At 35.4% G+C, this 17,640-nt stretch overlaps 1 protein-coding gene across 1 annotated transcript in view; it reads left to right on the top strand.

Annotated features, from left to right (window-relative positions):
• The window catches only part of ABCB5 (ATP binding cassette subfamily B member 5), a 145,940-nt gene that overhangs the window by 65,268 nt on the left and 63,032 nt on the right, over positions 1-17,640 (top strand). Inside the window, 4 exon segments of the mRNA XM_055272486.2 lie at positions 2,846-2,986; positions 14,542-14,685; positions 15,965-16,069; positions 16,203-16,280. Coding sequence (XP_055128461.1) covers positions 2,846-2,986; positions 14,542-14,685; positions 15,965-16,069; positions 16,203-16,280 — 468 coding nt within the window.

Genomic DNA, 17,640 nt, shown 5'->3' with positions numbered 1-17,640 from the left:
GAAAGTTATGGGCCTGTATCTCCTCAAGTTTATAACTTCAAATTTCAAACCCTAACTTTCTCCATTGTGCTAAAATGAAATATTTCTGAACATACCCTAAGAAGCAATAATAGTAAAATAGGTTTGAAAGTGTAGCTTTTTATTAATTGAAAAATTGTCTGATTCTGATTTTTTCATATTAGTTCATATTTTGTGTCTCAAAAATAAAAGTGAGGTGTTACTTGATAACCGAATTTTTATTCCACAGTAGACCTAATAATTTATGAGGTTTAATATTTTGAAACTAATATGAGTTTCAAAAAAAGGAAATAACTGGTTGAATTAACCCTATTTTGAGATTTTTAAAAAACTATTAATACTAGTATAGTCAGATCTTTCTTTGGAGTAGTACATCTTTATGTTTTATTGTAATTAAACTAAAAATCCATTATAGGTCTTAAGTTAAATGCTTTCACAATGTATAAAAAGCAAAAGTGGTGTATTTGTGGGATGAATGTGTAAAAATTTTAAACACCTTATTTAAAATGGATTAGTATTCTCTGATTACCTAAAATGATGTCCAATCAGATATAACAACACCATTTTAAATATTAATACTAAGTATAATATTCTAAGCATTGTACAGTAAATGTAATATACATAATATCTACACAAACAAGTAACTCACTTTTGAAGATCTGCACATTGTTATTTGCCAATATTGACTGCGGTATCAAAATGCATCAATTTTGATAATTCATGATTATCACAAATATCACAGTTAATGCTGCTAAAATAATCCTGAGAAGCAGTATAGCAAAGTGGTTAAGATGATGAACTCTGTGGTCACTACAAGTTGACTCTACCACTTGGTAGTTTTAGGTCCTTGAACAAGTTATTTAAATTCTCAGTGCATCAATTTCCTAACCTCTAACAAGAGGGAAATAGTAATAATCTATTAATAAATTATTGTGAGTATTAAACAGGCAAAATCATATAAAGTACTTAGAATTATTGTTAGTGTAATAAATTTTATTATGTTATTGACGTTAACATTATTTGATCAAACTTTTAAGAAAATTTCAAACAATGGAGATTAATATTATAATTATTTGCTTAGACTGTCCATGATTATATACATGTATATTGCTTTAGTGAGTTTCTATGTGAAAATGAAATATAAACTAGTAGAGATACACACATATCAAAACTTATTGTCATTATTTTGTCCAGCGACCTTCTCAGGAAAAGAAATTTTCTTTGACTTATTAAAGCACCTTCTCAGAAAATTTATTATGAAGAGAGGTCAAAGTTTTATTTTAAACTTGCCACAAAGCGAGAAACTCCTGGGGGCAGGGGAGAAAAACCAAACAAGGCAGGACATGACGGCTGGTTCCTGTAATCCCAGCTACTTGGAAGGCTGAGGCGGGAGGACTGCTTGAGCCGAGGAGTTTAACACTAGCTTGGGCAACACAGTGAGACCTACTCTCTAAATAAGTAAATAAATAATAAAAACAAAAAATAAAAAATTTCAAAGCCATATAAAATATTTCTTTCATGTCAGAGACATTTACAGGAAAAAAAGAGAAAATGATAGCAAAAAGGAATGCCTGATTAAAGATGTTTGGATAGTCCGGGGCTGGTTAAAGTTCATTGTCTCTTTAAATGACTGATTAACAGTTGTTAAGCTTGTCAAAGAATCACGGTGTCCCTGGAAAGTCTTCCATGTGCACATTCTCCTTGTGCATCTAAATCGACCTACATTTTCCGTCTCTTCCCCTCGCTGGCCGGACCTGCTAGCAACTTAGCTGGGCTTCTCATTTCTCTTGTCCTTCTCCTCCCATCTCTTCCTGGGAAAGTTACAGATTTACTCATACCACATTCAAATGAACAGAGAATCTGTAGCTCCTTTATTTCACTAAAGTGGTCTCATGAGTAGCAAGAAAAAGAAAAACTAGACCTAGAGCGATTTGGTTTTGAACTTTGTTCTATCCTGTAATGTACTAATACACAGTTTCTTTAAGGTTAAAGATTTTTATTTTGAGGCACAGTCTTGCTCTGTCACCCAGGCTGGTGTGTAGTGGTGCAATCTCGGCTCACTGCAGCCTCCACCTCCCAAATTCAAGCCTCAGCCTCAGCCTCCTGAGTAGCTGGGATCACAGGCGCGCACCACCACACCCAGCTAATTATTTGTATTTTTAGTAGAGACAGGATGCTACCATGTTGGCCAGGCTGGTCTGAAACTCCTGGCCTGAAGTGATCCGCACGTCTCCGTTTCCCAAAGTGCTGGCATTACAGGGGTGACGACTGCACCTGGCCTTTAATGTTAATTTGATTGCTTTGGAATTTCTTATTGTTGAGGAGTAGGCCCTGTTAGTTTTGTGTTTTGTTCACAGTTCAGAATGGGTAGCAGGGGCAGGCCTGGAAAGCATGATTGTCTCCCAAGGTCTCTCTCAGGCCCAGCCTCACATATAAGTACCCAACCAAATACTACAAGTTTATAAGCTCCAGAAATGGCTAGGAGGAAGGCATCAGAAACAGTATCTTCTGTCTCAAAAAGCTCCTCTTACTAAGATCACTCCTTGTTAGTGATATAATTGCTTGGATTAAGGCATTGTTTTCTGCAGGTGATTATACAGGTCTTTGGAAAAGAAAGGACAATGAGCTATTGTCAGTCACTAACATTTTAGTATGAGGTAGACTTATCAGCTCTCTATCAAGCCTGAAAGCTGTTCAGCAAGAACTACATTAGAATAAGCCACTTTCAATAGCAAAGGCGATAACAGCTTTAAAAAGATGTTTCATAAGTTTTCGTTGAATTTTTAAGGCATTCTTATAATGATAACCTGTATATTCTTCCTGTAAGGATATTAAAAACGCTGATGAACAGATGGAGTCAATGACATATTCTACTGAAAGAAAGACCAACTCACTTCCTCTGTGCTCTGTGAATAGCATCAAGTCAGACTTCACTGACAAGGCTGAGGAATCCACCCAATCTAAAGAGGTAATGGCTCAGTGATCAACCAGTTTTTCCTGCATGTTTTCTAATTTTGATTTAATCCTTACAAAATTTAAAATGTATTTATAGTAAAATATTACTGTAGCACTAAGCTTACAAAACATGTCTTTCCCAAACTTCGCTCTAGCAGCAGTGTGACACTCTAGGTAAGGCTGTCTAATAAGGCTGCATTTATATCAGAGGTCCTTCTTTATTGGGTAAAAAAAAAAATCTCATGAGACTGTTACATGATGTTTTTCCTATGAAGCAAACCATTTTTCCTTTTCTGCTAATTTTATTTTTTAAGTCCATTTAAATAAATAAGCATGCAAAGAAAAATAATGGTATAGATGGTATACCATATGACAAATGTATATTAAGAATATAGTACAAGAAAGTTTGTACTGAGACACTAGGCAAGAGCGGAGGAAACACTGTGTTAAAACATCTAGTGATAGCTGCTGGACCTGCCTCAGCAATTGCTGAAAACACTATGGAAATCTGCCTCTAAGTCTAAAAATTCACAGTATTTATGAAGTGGATTTTCAAAACCTAAGAAAGATAAAAAACAGAAAATTCAAAGGAATTTCCAGATTTCTGGACAAAATGATATAATTGGTTTACAATCTGATACAACTACGTGCTCCACACACGGAAATGATAAAATATAAAATGAGAAAAAACAATAAAATGTATCTAGGCTCTAAAACAGGAGGAATATCTCTTCACACCAGAACTGGAGCAAAAGCACAAAGTGGTGAGCTGGACAATAGTCACAGACCTGCTCTGAAAAGGAGGCTGAAAAACCTAGTTAGCCAATGCCTGGAGCTAAAGCTTATAGAAATCTGTGAGTCTGAGGAGGCAGGAAACAGAGAAAGGGTCCTGCAACCAAGAACGGAAATAAGCTAAGGAGTGGCTCAATGGCCATATTTTAATGGGACTCTTTCAGACTGTGGTAATCCAGTGAAAAATAAACAAGGAAGTGAAGAGACTGTAATAATTAATAATGAGCTGGGGACAGTGACATGTCTATAATAATAGCTACAAGAGAGGTTAAGGTAGGAGGATCGCTTGAGCTTAGGAGTTCAAGGCTGCGCTGCAGTGAGCTATGATCATGCCACTGTACCCCAGCCTGAGTGACAGAGCAAGAATCCATCTCTGAAATAAAAAAAAATAAAATAAATAGGCCGGGTGAGTGGTTCACGCCTATAATCCCAGCACTTTGGGGGGCTGAGGCGGGCAGATCACTTGAGGTCAGGAGTTCGACACCAGCCTGACCAACATGATGAAACCCTGTCTCTACTAAAAATATAAAAAATTAGCTGGGCGTGATGGCACATGCCTGTAATCCCAGCTACTCGGGAGGCTGAGGCAGGAGAATTGCTTGAATCTGGGAGGCAGAGGTTGCAGTGAGCCAAGATCATGCCACTGCACTCCAGCCTGGGCGACAGAGTGAGACCCTGTCTCAAAAAACAAACCAAAAAACAAAATAAAATAAAATAAACACAGATCAATAATGAAATGAAAAAGAAATGGAGCAGTATTTTAGAACAGAGTTAATGGGAGTTCTATTAGTCTGGGTCCAGTCAGGAGATGGAAAGCACACAATGAAAGAGAAAGTTTAGTATAATGAATCATTAAGAGGGGATTGTAGTATAGGGAGTTGGGTAGCGAAAGTTAAGACATCTCTACCATCTCACACCATTTAGAATGGCGATCATTAAAAAGTCAGGAAACAACAGGTGCCGGAGAGGATGTGGAGAAATAGGAACACTTTTACACTGTTGGTGGGACTGTAAACTAGTTCAACCATTGTGGAAGACAGTGTGGTGATTCCTCAAAGATCTAGAAATAGAAATACCATTTGACCCAGCCATCCCATTACTAGGTATATACCCAAAGGATTATAAATCATGCTGCTATAAAGACACATTCACACGTATGTTTATTGCAGCACTATTTACAATAGCAAAGACTTGGAACCAACCCAAATGGCCATCAATGATAGACTGGATTAAGAAAATGTGGCACATATACACCATGGAATACTATGCAGCCATAAAAAAGGATGAGTTCATGTCCTTTGCAGGGACATGGAGGAAGCTGGAAACCATCATTCTCAGCAAACTAACCCCAGGACAGAAAACCAAACACTGCATGTTCACACTCATAGGTGGGAATTGAACAACGAGAACACTTGGACACAGGAAGGGGAACATCACACACTGGGGCCTGTGGTGGGGTGGGGGGAGGGTGGAGGGATAGCATTAGGAGATATACCTAATGTAAATGACGAGTTAATGGGTGCAGCACACCAACATGGCACATGTATACATATGTAACAAACCTGCACGTTGTGCACATGTACCCTAGAACTTAAAGTATAATAATAAAATAATAATAATAATAATAAAGTTAAGACACCTCTAAAGAATACAGAAGTAGCAGATAAAAGTAGCACCCCACTACCCCTGGAGTGAAATACAGCACCCATCGATGATCCCTTTCTTCTCTCCCAGCAAGGCGGAGAGGCAGACCTCAATGGAAAGGGCACAGCTGTGGCTCACTGGATGGCAGAGAAGTTGCTGTGGTACCTTGCTGGTGGGGCTTGCTGGAAATCTGCCCTCAAGGGTGGCAAGGGAGGCCTTCCACAGGGTGGTGCTGAGCTTCAGAACCTGACAGGTGCTGGGGAAACTACTGGCCACTGGGCACTATTGGAACAAGAAGCTAGCCAAGATTGTCATCTGCAGGAGTCTAGGGCAGTTCTGCATGTGGGAGGGTGCAGGCATTAGTGACCTGGCTGAGACAGGACTGTGCTCATAGTTATACCTCCATAACCTAAGCCAAGAGCTAGAGAAAGCACCCAGTGGCCACACAGAAGAGAAAGCTGCACTCTGCAGGCACCTGCCTCTGAAAAACTATGCAGGCAGAACAGAGGAGAAAAAACTCATCCTGCAGGAGCTTTTCCAGGGAGCACCAGAAAGATCAGGAAGAAAAACCTCCTCCTGCAATGTCTTTGCTGCACCCTCTACTGACAGGGCTTAACCTCTTGCCCACTGATAAAGGAGAAATATTTATTAGGCAAAAAAGTGAATTTGAACCAGAGATGCAATAAGTCAAAAACCAGGACAAGGGTGGTAATATTTCAGACAGGGGCACAGCAAGCATGAGGGCCTGGATTTGGGGGTCACAATGACTAAGGACAGGGGTAGGCAGAAAGGCATGTGGGACACTGAGGGACTGGATCATGCAGGGCCTCTTAGGCCATCATGACAAATTTGGATTCTATTCTTCCTCTAACAAAAAACCTTCAGGAGTTTTTAACCAGTGGTTCATGACCTATAGGGGATTTCTGAACAGATTTCAGAGCCCATTAACCTGAATGAATAAAAAATCACAACTTTCCCCCCATTAACCCTTGATAGAAATGTAACATTTACTTTGTGAAACTAAGCAACAAACTACAATAGTATTACCAGTATCTGTGACGTCACGAATGAATACCACAGAAATTTTAATATAACATTACACTTACAGATAATTTAAAATATATTTACACTCATCATTATTATATCTTATGTTCTAATAATGAAGCACATTCATAACTGTATCACAACTTTGGGTTACTTGTTAAATATTTTGAATACAATGTTTCAATGGAATTGGCTTTCTTGGAGTCCTATGTATCATTTAGTACATTTAAACATTTCTTCAGGGAAGGAATCCACAGACTTCACCAGTCTTCCAAAGGAGTCCACGAAATAAAACAGGTGAAGCCCTGTTGCATTAGAGGGTCTTATTCAGAAGGGCACATGGTCTGATTTACTCCATGTGGCTACAATTTGGAGAACAGTGTGTGGGGGTCAGAGTATGATGAGGGAAAGCAGAACGGAGAGGAGGTGATGGCGGCTGAATAATGAACTTGATTGGTCTCACTAAAGCTGTCAGCGGAGAAATAAAATACAGACGGATGAAAGAGTAGGACAGGGGAATGAGACTCAGGACCCTGAGCCATTTAGATTCGGATAGAAAAAGTCACTAGTGAAGGGATCCTAACAAATGGCTGGCAAAATAAGAGGAAACCCAGGAGAGTGTTGTATCATAGACACCAAAAAAGGAACGTGGTACGGAAAAAGGAAGAGATCATTTGTGTTAATTGCCGTGAAAAATCACATAAAATTATTGATTTTCACTTTCAACCAAGATAGATTAACAGGGACTAGATTTACTTTCCTGCTTGATACAACTAAGAAACTGAACAAAATATGTGAAATAATGGCTTCTGACATTGGACATCATGCAAAATAGGATAGTGATCTCTGTGGAAGGAGAAATAAATGAGATGAACCTTGTCACTGACCCAGTTTAAGGTCTGAGTAGTTTTCAGGCCTCGGAGCTGAGAGGGAAAACACAGACAAAACCCAGCGGACTCTTTTTTTTTTTTTTTGAGACGGAGTTTCACTCTTGTTGCTCAGGCTAGAGTGCAATGGCGCAATCTCGGCTCACTGCAACCTCCCCTCCTGAAACTCAGTGGACTTTGAGTTGAGGAGACAGAGCTAAGAGTTGAAGGAGGCCAAAGTAGCCAGAAGTTTCAGAGCAAAGAACCAGAGAGCAGAGAACTTCTCAGAAAGAGAGAAGCCCAGAGATCTGCAGAGGTTCTCCTTTGAGTCTTCATCCAACTACTGATCAGTGTATTTATTAAGGAAACTACCAGAGGCAGGGTATATATCTACCAGAAAAGATTAAAAGGATCAATTCTTAGAATTCACACAGGGCCAAGAAAAGTTCTTATTAAACTAACTAGAGTAGAAAATCTTTAAATTCATGAGGCACTGGGTAAAGTGTTAAGAAAGATATTGCCTCAGAGGGGAAAATAATTAGTCCTAGACTAAACTCTGCACTAAACCTAAATAACAAATCCTAATAGCAAGCCTCAAAAGGATTAAACTGTTTCCAAGTAATTTAAATGTGTTCCAGAACAAGGCTCAATAACATATACGAGAACTCAGAAATACCTAGTCCCCAAAAGTTTAAAATTTACAATGTCTGGCACCCATTCAAAAATCACCAGGCAAGCAAAAAAGCAGAACAAAAATGTACCCAAAATGAAGAGAAAAATCAATCAATAATAGAAATAGACCCAGAAATGGCACACTTAGTAGAGTTAGTAGGGACATTAAGCATTTATTATATCTGTATTCTGTATGTAAATATGTCCCCAAAGGAAGTCCAAATCATTGAAGAAATGATGCTTTAAAAATTTGCCAATTTGATGAAAACTTAAAATCCACAGATTCAAGAAGCTCAATAAATTCTAAGCATAAGAAACATAAGAAATCCTGCACCTAGGTATATCATAATCAAACTGCTTAAAACCAGTGTTAAGGAGAAAACTACTAAGGCATCCAGAGACATTGACACAATATAGATGAGGAAAAAGACAAGAAAGCTACAATCTCCTCATTAGAAACAATGCAAACAAGAAGATAACGGAGCAATATTTTTAAAGCACTGAAAGAAAAAAAAACACCTCAAATCAGAATGCTATTTACAGAAAAATGCCTAATAAAAATGAAGGCAAAATTCAGACATTTTCAGAAATTAAAGGTTAAAATAATTAACTACCAGCACACCTACACTACAAGAAATATTAAAGGAAGTCCTTTGGGCAGAAGGAAAGTGATACTAGATGGAAATCTGAATATACACAAAGGAAAGAAGAGTATCAGTAATAGTAAATATACAAGTTACTATAAAAGAATGGTTTGTATATTTACATTTTTGATATGTTTAAAAGCATATTTATTTTTCAAAGAAAAAAGAACATTATATTATGGGTTTTTTTAACACAAGTATTAGTAAAATGTTTGAAAACAATAGCCAAAACACTGGGAAAAAGAAACTAAAGTATGATATTTTAAGGTTCCTAAGTGGTATATAACATTGTCTGAAGGTAGATTGTGATGTTAAGGACAGCCAAAGTAATGTTCTTAGAGCAAACAACATTACTAGGGATAAAGAAGTTTCTTTCAAAATTAAAAAGGAATCAGTTTATCCAGAACTGCAAATAGACAAATCTCCATTTGTATTCAGAGATTTCAACACCCTTCTACTAAATCTTAGTAGAACAAGTAAATAGAAATTCAGCAGAAATATAGATGACTTTAATAGCACTATCAACAAATTTGACCTAATAAACATTTGTAGAAGACTTCACATATTAACAACAGAATATGTCTTCTTTTCAAATGCACTTGAAACATTTACCAAAATAGACCATATTCTGGACTATAACACAAGTCTCAATAAACTTTTAAAAATTCACGTAATACCAGCCTGGGTAGCATAGGGAGACCCTGTATCTACGAAAAAAAATAATAATAATTAACCAGGGATAGTGGCATGTACCTGTAGTCCCAGCTACTGGGAGGCTGATGTAGGAGGATTGCTTGAACCCAAGACTTTGAGGCTGCAGTGAGCTGTGATTGCATTACCGTACCACATGTTGGGTAACAGAACAAGATCCTGTCTCAAAAAAAAAAAAAAAAAAAATCAAGAAATGCAAAGTATATTACCTGACCAATATGGAATTAAGTCAGAAGTCAATAACAGAAAGTGGTCTGGGAAACCTTGAAATATTTATAAACTACATAACTCACTTCTAAATAATGCACAAATCAAAGGAAAAATCAAAAGAGAAACTCAAAAGTGTTTTGAACTGAACAAAAATGAACACTGAACATATCAAAATGTATAGGAGGCTTAAAGTGATACTGAGAAAGAAACTTGTACCACTAAACACCTATACTATCTAAAAATCTCAAATTAATATGCTAAGTTTCCACCTTAAGATACCAGAGGGAAGAAAATAATAAAGAAAAATCAATCAAATCCAAAGTTGGTTCTCTGGGAACATCAATATTGAACTCACTGAGCAAGAACGAAAAGAAGATAGAAGCTGCCAACATCAAGAATGAAAGAGCTGACATCACTACAGATTCTACATGTATTAAAAGACTAATAAAATAATCTTATTAAAACATTTATGCAAACAAATCCTACAACTCAGATGAAATGAGCCAATTCCCTAAAGTTTACAAACTACCAAAGCCCACTCAAGAATAAATTGATAGTTTGAATATTCTTACATTTATTTTTAAAAATTGAATCTGTGGTTAAATTCTTTTTTCCCTAAAAAAAAAAAAAAAAAAAAAAAAAAAACTTTCAGCCATATGGCTTTACTGATGAATTCTATTAAAAAAAGTGATAAGGAAGAAGTTCTTGTTCTATGAGACCAACATCATTACTTTGATATCAAAATTAGACAATGCGATTATAAAAAAAATTATAGACAAATATCAGCCATGAACATAGATGAAAGAATTCTTAACAAAATGTAACAAATCTCATCCAACCATATAGAAAAACAATAATATATATCATCACCAAGTAGGATTGTTCTAAAAAGTGAAAAGTTGGTTTAACATTCAGAAATTAATGTAATTCTCCTAATTAAAAAAATTAAAAAGAAAAAACCAACGATCTCAATCAATGCGGAAAACCCATTTGATAAAATACCCCATCCATTTCTGATAACTCTCAGCAAGCAACGAATTAAAAGAAATTCCTTCAACTTGATAAAAGGCAGCTACAAAAAACAACAGCTAACATCATACTAAATGGTGAAAGACTAAGATCAAGAACAAGGCAAGGGCATGCACTACATCTATTGAACACTGTACTGGAAGTTCTGGCCTGTTCAATAAGGCAAGAAAATAAAAGCATCCAGGTAGGAAAGGAACATGTAGGAGTGTCTTTATTCACAGATGGCATGATTACTTATGCAAACAATCTTATGGAATCTACACATACACACACACACACACGTACCAAAACTAATAAAGTTTAGCAAGGTTGTAGAATACATGACAATATACTAAAATCAATCCCAATTCTATATACTACAAATGGAAAGTGGGAAATTAAAATTAAAAAATAATTTTATGTACAATAGTACCAAAATATTAAATTATAGGGAATAAATGTGATAAGAGATTATAAAACCCACACACTGCAATCTATAAAATATCACAGAGAAAAATTACTGAAAAAAATAGACTAAATAAATTAAAAGGTATTTTCAATGCGAGTGAATAAGAAAATTCAGTATAGTTAAGATGTTCTTTCTCCTCAAATTGAATTCACATGGAAATGTAGAAAGCCAAAATAATCAAAATAAATTTTTTTAAAAAAGAACAAAGTTGGAAGAGGGACACTACCTGATTTCAATTCTGTTTCAACTACTATATAAAGCTAATTACTAATTCTCATTTCAATTACCTATAGAATTATAGTAATCAAAACATTTCATTGGCATACAAATAGACAAATAGATCAATGGAACAGAAAAAAGAGCTGAGAAGTAGTCCCACACATAAATGGTCAGTTGCTTTTCAACACAAGTGCAAAGGCAACTCAATTAACAATGTTTTTTTTTTTTTTCAAAAAATGATTCTGGATCAATTATATATCTATAGACAAAATAATCAACCACAACCCATACCTCAAACCACAGATGAAAATTAATTCAAAATGGATTAAAGCCCTTACTGTAAAACCTAAAATAATAAAACTTCTATAACAAAATGCAATAAAAAAAACTTCATGATTTTGTGTTAAGCAAAGATTTCCTAAATATAACAACAAATGCATAATTTATAAATGAAAAAAATTGATAAGTCAGACATTACCAAAATCAAGAACTTCATTATTTATAAAACACTTTAAAGAAAATGAAAAGGATAGACCATAAACTAGGGGAAAATGTTTGTAAATCACATATCTGATCAGGACTTGTATCCAAAAAATACAAAGAATTCCCAAAGCACAATAATAAAAATACAAACAACCCAATTAAATGTCGGCAAAAGATCTGAATAGGCAATTTACCTGAGCAGATTGGAAATAAGCACACAAAAAGATGCCCAACGTGATTAGTCATTTCAGAAATGCAAAAGAAAATCACAATGAGAAATCGCTATACACCTGTTAGAATGGTTAAATCTAAAAAGACTGTGCCAAATATTGGTGATGGTGGGGCGCAACTGGAGCTTATTTAGCTGGTGGGAGTATAAAACGCTAAAGCTACTTTGGAAAATAATTTGTCAGTTTCTTAGAAAGTGAAACATTCACCTACTAAATGATCCAGCCATTTCATTTCTAGATATTTGCTCAAAAGAAATGAAAGTATATGTCCACACAAAGCATTGTATATGAATGTTCATAGCAGTTTTATGTGTAATAGTCTAAAAGTGGGAACCACTCAAATTTGTATCAACAGGTGGATGGATAATAATTTGTGAGATAGCTATACAATGAAATGCTATGCAGCAATAAAAAGAAATGATATGCTGATTTATGGAGCAGCATGGATAAATGGCAAAATAAGTATGTTGAGCAAAAGAAGCCATCTGAAAAGGAGTAGATAATGTATGATTTCATTTATATAATGTTCTAAAAATGCAAACTAATCTATAGTGACTGAAAGCATATCAGTAGTTGCAGGAGGAAGGGAGGAAGATGGCAACTAAGAAGCGTGGAGAGAGGGATGATAAAAAAGCAGGAGAAAACTTCTGGGGGGTACTGGATATGTTTATTATCTTGACTTTTTTGATGTTTTCATGAGTGTGTAGTAGTGTTCAAATTTATCAAATTATACATTTCAAATATGTGCACTTTGTTATATGAAAACTATAACTCAAGAAAGCTCTAAACTGCATCAAATGAAATTTAAAATATTTTAGATATCACTTTTTAACTTTTTAACACTCATGTCATATCTCTTTATGTCTATAATTTTGTGTTTTTGTATCAGATTATTTTAACACATGTATAACCTCATATTTAAGTAACACAGCCTATTTTATGATTTTACTGAAATTTTTATTTTGTTTTTATCTTATTTACTTCTTTTCTATCTTGACAACACTATTTAAATGATACCATTTTAAATCTTTTATTGTGGATTTTCCCAGAGGCAAAAGAACATCTTTAAATTACCTATGTAATGTAGATCATTCTAAAGGAGGAAGATAGCCCTCCTAATTTCCTGGCTCTGTAATTTACTGGTGTCCTGGGACATGCTAAACCTTAATTTCCTTACCAAATAAGGTAATTTTGTAAAGCACTTAGCTCCATGCTCAGTGCCTGATCAAGAGTTAGTGTGCAACTTTTTAAATTTTTGTATATTCTTTTGAACAGTGACCTAACTGAAATGTTGTGCCCTTTTTGATGATGAGCTTTAGAAAACTTCAGCAGGAAAGATGATGGATACAATCAAATTATTAAGTAACCCAATATAAATGTGGGTTAGGCAGCCTGAAAATGGACTTAAAAGGCATCAGAATTTCAAAGCTCTGTTGTCCAAACAACAGTCCGCATTATAGTAGCCAGACTGAGAATAGAACAAGAATTATAAACTATTTTATAGTCTTTCTTGAGGAATTCTCTGGTTACTAGGTCCATAAATGTCATTATTTTAAGAGTGAATGCCATGAGGCAGTTTTAATGAATGAAATACCAAAGAATTCACTGTCTACTTTCCTACTCAGAATAATTACTCACCACAAAGCTGTTTAGAAGAATTTTTAAGATTCTGAAATACACTACTTATTGCAGACAAGAGCAAAGAGAGATCGTTATCGTATTATTTATCCTCTGACCACTGTGACCACTACCTCCCCTTGTCACCTTCCACGTATCCTAGGAAGGGCTGGCAGACCCAGAATGACTACATGCATTGTGCTTTCTCTGTATAAAACTTGAAATTTTGTGTAATATAATCCTTCCTCTGTAATAACATCAGAAACAGCAATGACTGCTAGCATTTATTGGGTGCTTATTGTTTGCAAATACAGTGAGTCGCAAATGTACTGAATAAAGCTTAATTGTATACACAATCCTACAAGATAGGAACTGATACCATTCCCCTTGGAAAAATGAGAAGACAGGCTTGGTGAGTTTAAATAATGTACTCAGATATTGCAACATTTTGCTTGTAGATAAGAACTCCAAAACAAGCCAAGGTATTAGGAAAATGTTTTTGTACATACATCATGAAACTTTCCAGCTTTCAAGTTTGAGATCGTAATGAAACTTTTACCTTCTGCATTTTCTTTTCTTAGCTTCTGCCTAGATTTTTTTCTTATCCTGTAGTACCATATTCCATCCAGTTTAACAAGAGTAAAGAAAAACACACCTGTCATTTCTTTTTTGACCTTTAACAATTACATATGAGTTAATTGTACTTTTTAAATGATATCAACTGAGTAAAATGCCAAAAAGTGATATTGCACAGTCACTTGTGGCAAAGCTTCTTTTATTTTATGCTTTAGGGTCATCATTAATAATATGTGCAGTGAATTCTTAAGAAAAATATTTTCTACCGTGTTGTCTGTTATATTTGATGTTATACATTATAATTCTGTTTATAATGGGCTAACTTCCCTAGATTCTATTATGCACACAAACTGGCATTTTTAACCAACATATTTTATTTTTAGATAAGTCTTCCTGAAGTCTCTCTATTAAAAATTTTAAAGTTAAACAAGCCTGAATGGCCTTTTGTGGTTCTGGGGACATTGGCTTCTGTTCTAAATGGAACTGTTCATCCAGTATTTTCCATCATCTTCGCAAAAATTATAACCGTAAGTAGAACAAATTTGCTAATACTTTCAGCAATTTAAAGAAAGTATGACCTGAGAGAACAAGCTTGTATCAGTCTTATCCACAAGGGGAAAACTGGGACTTTTAGTGGGCCGCCCCTAGTGTGGGGTCCATGACAGGAAGGTTAATTAATGTTCCCAGGAGATAAGCCAGCATCTCTTGTAAAGTGTGTGGCTGCGCCTTGTTGACTGGGCCATCAGTGAAGAAATTGCTTTGTTCTCTAATTTTGACTCCAGTGCTGGATCAGCATTCCAAAACATGAAGAAATAAAATAGGCAAATACAACTACTTTCCTTTCAACTAGTGGGTATAGTTGCAATTTCTTTTCTTACCAGCCAGCTCGGGGAGAAGAAATAACAAGAGTTTGGGATTTTGCTAAAGGACTCAGGGCAATTGGTGGGTTTAAGGATCTTACAAGATCCACGCTTACTCTTCAGTGTTAACTAAAGTTCTAGCCTGGAAATTCAGTCTCCCTAATTTGCACAGCTATACTTTATCAATATAAATGCCTGTGCATGTATGTTACTAATTTTTAAGAACAATTCTGGGGGCACATTAAAAAGCCTCACCTTGCAGGTACTACTTAACTAGAAGAATACTAAGAAACTTGAGTGATCAAAAATTATTCAGAATAATAATTCAAACAAACTGGTGGTTTCTTGGGAAATATACTGTAATAATAATGGCAGATAGATGACTCATTTTTCAGATCTCATATTTACATAGTTTAAAGACTTAAAAGCAAGTTATTTTTTATCATAGATAATGTATGCAGATGATAGTATCATGGTGCACTTTTTTCCACAGAAATGTGTGTATAGTTTTATTTTTATGTTATAATTTATTTTAAGCTGGGCGCAATGGCTCATGCCTGTAATTCCAGCACTTTGGGAGGCTGAGGCAGCCGGATCACTTGAGGTCAAGAGTTTGAGACCAGCCTGCCCAATATAGTGAAACCCCATCTCGACTAAAAATATAAAAATTAGCCAAGTGTGGTGGTGTGCGCCTGTAATCCCAGCTACTCGGGAGGCTGAGGCATGAGAATCACTTGAACCTGGGAGACAGAGGTTGCATTGAGCCAAGCCTGAGATCGCGACACTGCACTCCAGCCTGGGTGGCAGAGCAAGATTCTGTCTCAAAAAAGAAAAAAAAAAAAAAAAAGAAATGTATTTTAAAACTCCTGATATACAGAAATTTTCACTTTTTCTGTTTCTTTTATGTTTTCCTCCAAACACCTGATAAAAATCTGTTCCTTTTCAGATGTTTGGAAATAATGATAAAACCACATTAAAGCATGATGCAGAAATTTATTCCATGATAATCGTCATTTTGGGTGCTATTTGCTTTGTCAGTTATTTCATGCAGGTAAGCTTTTAATAAATTAAACAAGCCTGAGCATGATTACTTTTTGTTGCCATTCTTTCTATTTGAGTTAAAAATATATCAACTAAATGTTACAAAGGAAAAGAATGTAGGTTTTTGTTTGTTTGTTTTTCAGGGATTATTTTATGGCAGAGCAGGGGAAATTTTAACGATGAAATTAAGACACTTGGCCTTCAAAGCCATGTTATATCAGGTCAGTATTAAGTTGAATTTTTTTATTTTATTTAAAATTTATTGTAAAACATTTTAGCTTTAATTCTGTCTCAAGTCAATTTTTGACATAATCTTTCTTTGAAAGCACACACTTTTTGTTCTGAGCAGCAAAAATCTGATATCAGAAGTCTTATATTTTTCTAAAAGAAGCAAGTCCAAAAGTGTGACGTTAAAAAAAAATACAGCTTATAGAAAAGAACGTAGGATCTACTCATTGTTCCTTGCATTCATCTTAACAAATCTTTCTTTTAATGAATGATGTAGTGTTCTGGGATCAGAATGGAAGGCCAAATTAAAAAGGAGAAGTAAGAGCTACCATATCTTGGGAATGTATCTGAAAAGGAGTTGTTAATTTCTCTGGTTCTAATTCATGTGCATAGCTTAAGTTTTTTGACTCTACACTTCTTAAAGCACCCAATCTCTCTGCCTTTATCAGAAGAGTCATGAACTCCGATAACATCGGTCTAGCTGCCAGGTCTGCCTGCCTCATGCAGATGATCAGTCACCTCTGTGAAATAACTAAAAATAGGTGGATCAAGTAGTAATCTTGAGAAGTGAGTCTTGGGGACAAATGGAAGGAATGTCTCAGACTGGCACCTCTAAAATTCTTTCATGAGGCTAAAATGTATTGGGTTACCCTGAAAGCCAGTAATCATTAGTAGCCCTTCACCTCACTTTCTGTCACAAAAGCTCACCAGGCAGGAGCAAATAGCTTCCTGCCAAGGTGATTTCTTTTCAGAAATAGAGTTACTGTCACTCCAACTTAGTCGTCAAAACCCATTTTTAAGTCTTATGACTTTTAGGAGCAGGTGCTCTGAAGGCTGCCATGCAACAACTGTACTCTTAAGGAGCTACAAGATACAAAACGCAGAGAAGCAAGTCGGAGGTTTCCCACGGCAACACCGTGCTCTAAAGCAATGGGTGACCTTACACCTTCTGTTCAAAAAGGTCCCATTTCTGCTTCTTGTTCCACATTTGGAGACACTCCTTAATCCAGAAAAACAAAAGTCTATTTGTAGGATCATAAATCAATTTGATGCCAGCAAATACCTCTCATGTTAAACGTGTACATTATTATTTTTTAATTTATGAACACTTTATGTCTTTACTGCAAATATTCCATGAAATAAGTTGAGACTTTAATTAACTAATACTATATTTCACATTTGTTGACTATTTCTGCTCATTTTTGTTTTTTTTAAATTTATCTTTTTCCGTGTTCAAATGAATTTATTTTAAATTTCTAGAAACTTTTGAAAATGTTTCCTGAATGCCTAGATGTTTGTTTTTATACAGAAAAATATAAATTTTAATTTTTCCAAGCATACTTTGAACTTCCT

Source organism: Symphalangus syndactylus, chromosome 3 (genome assembly GCF_028878055.3).
Source record: "Symphalangus syndactylus isolate Jambi chromosome 3, NHGRI_mSymSyn1-v2.1_pri, whole genome shotgun sequence".
Lineage (NCBI taxonomy): Eukaryota > Metazoa > Chordata > Mammalia > Primates > Hylobatidae > Symphalangus > Symphalangus syndactylus.
This window is presented reverse-complemented; position numbering and strand designations above follow the sequence as displayed.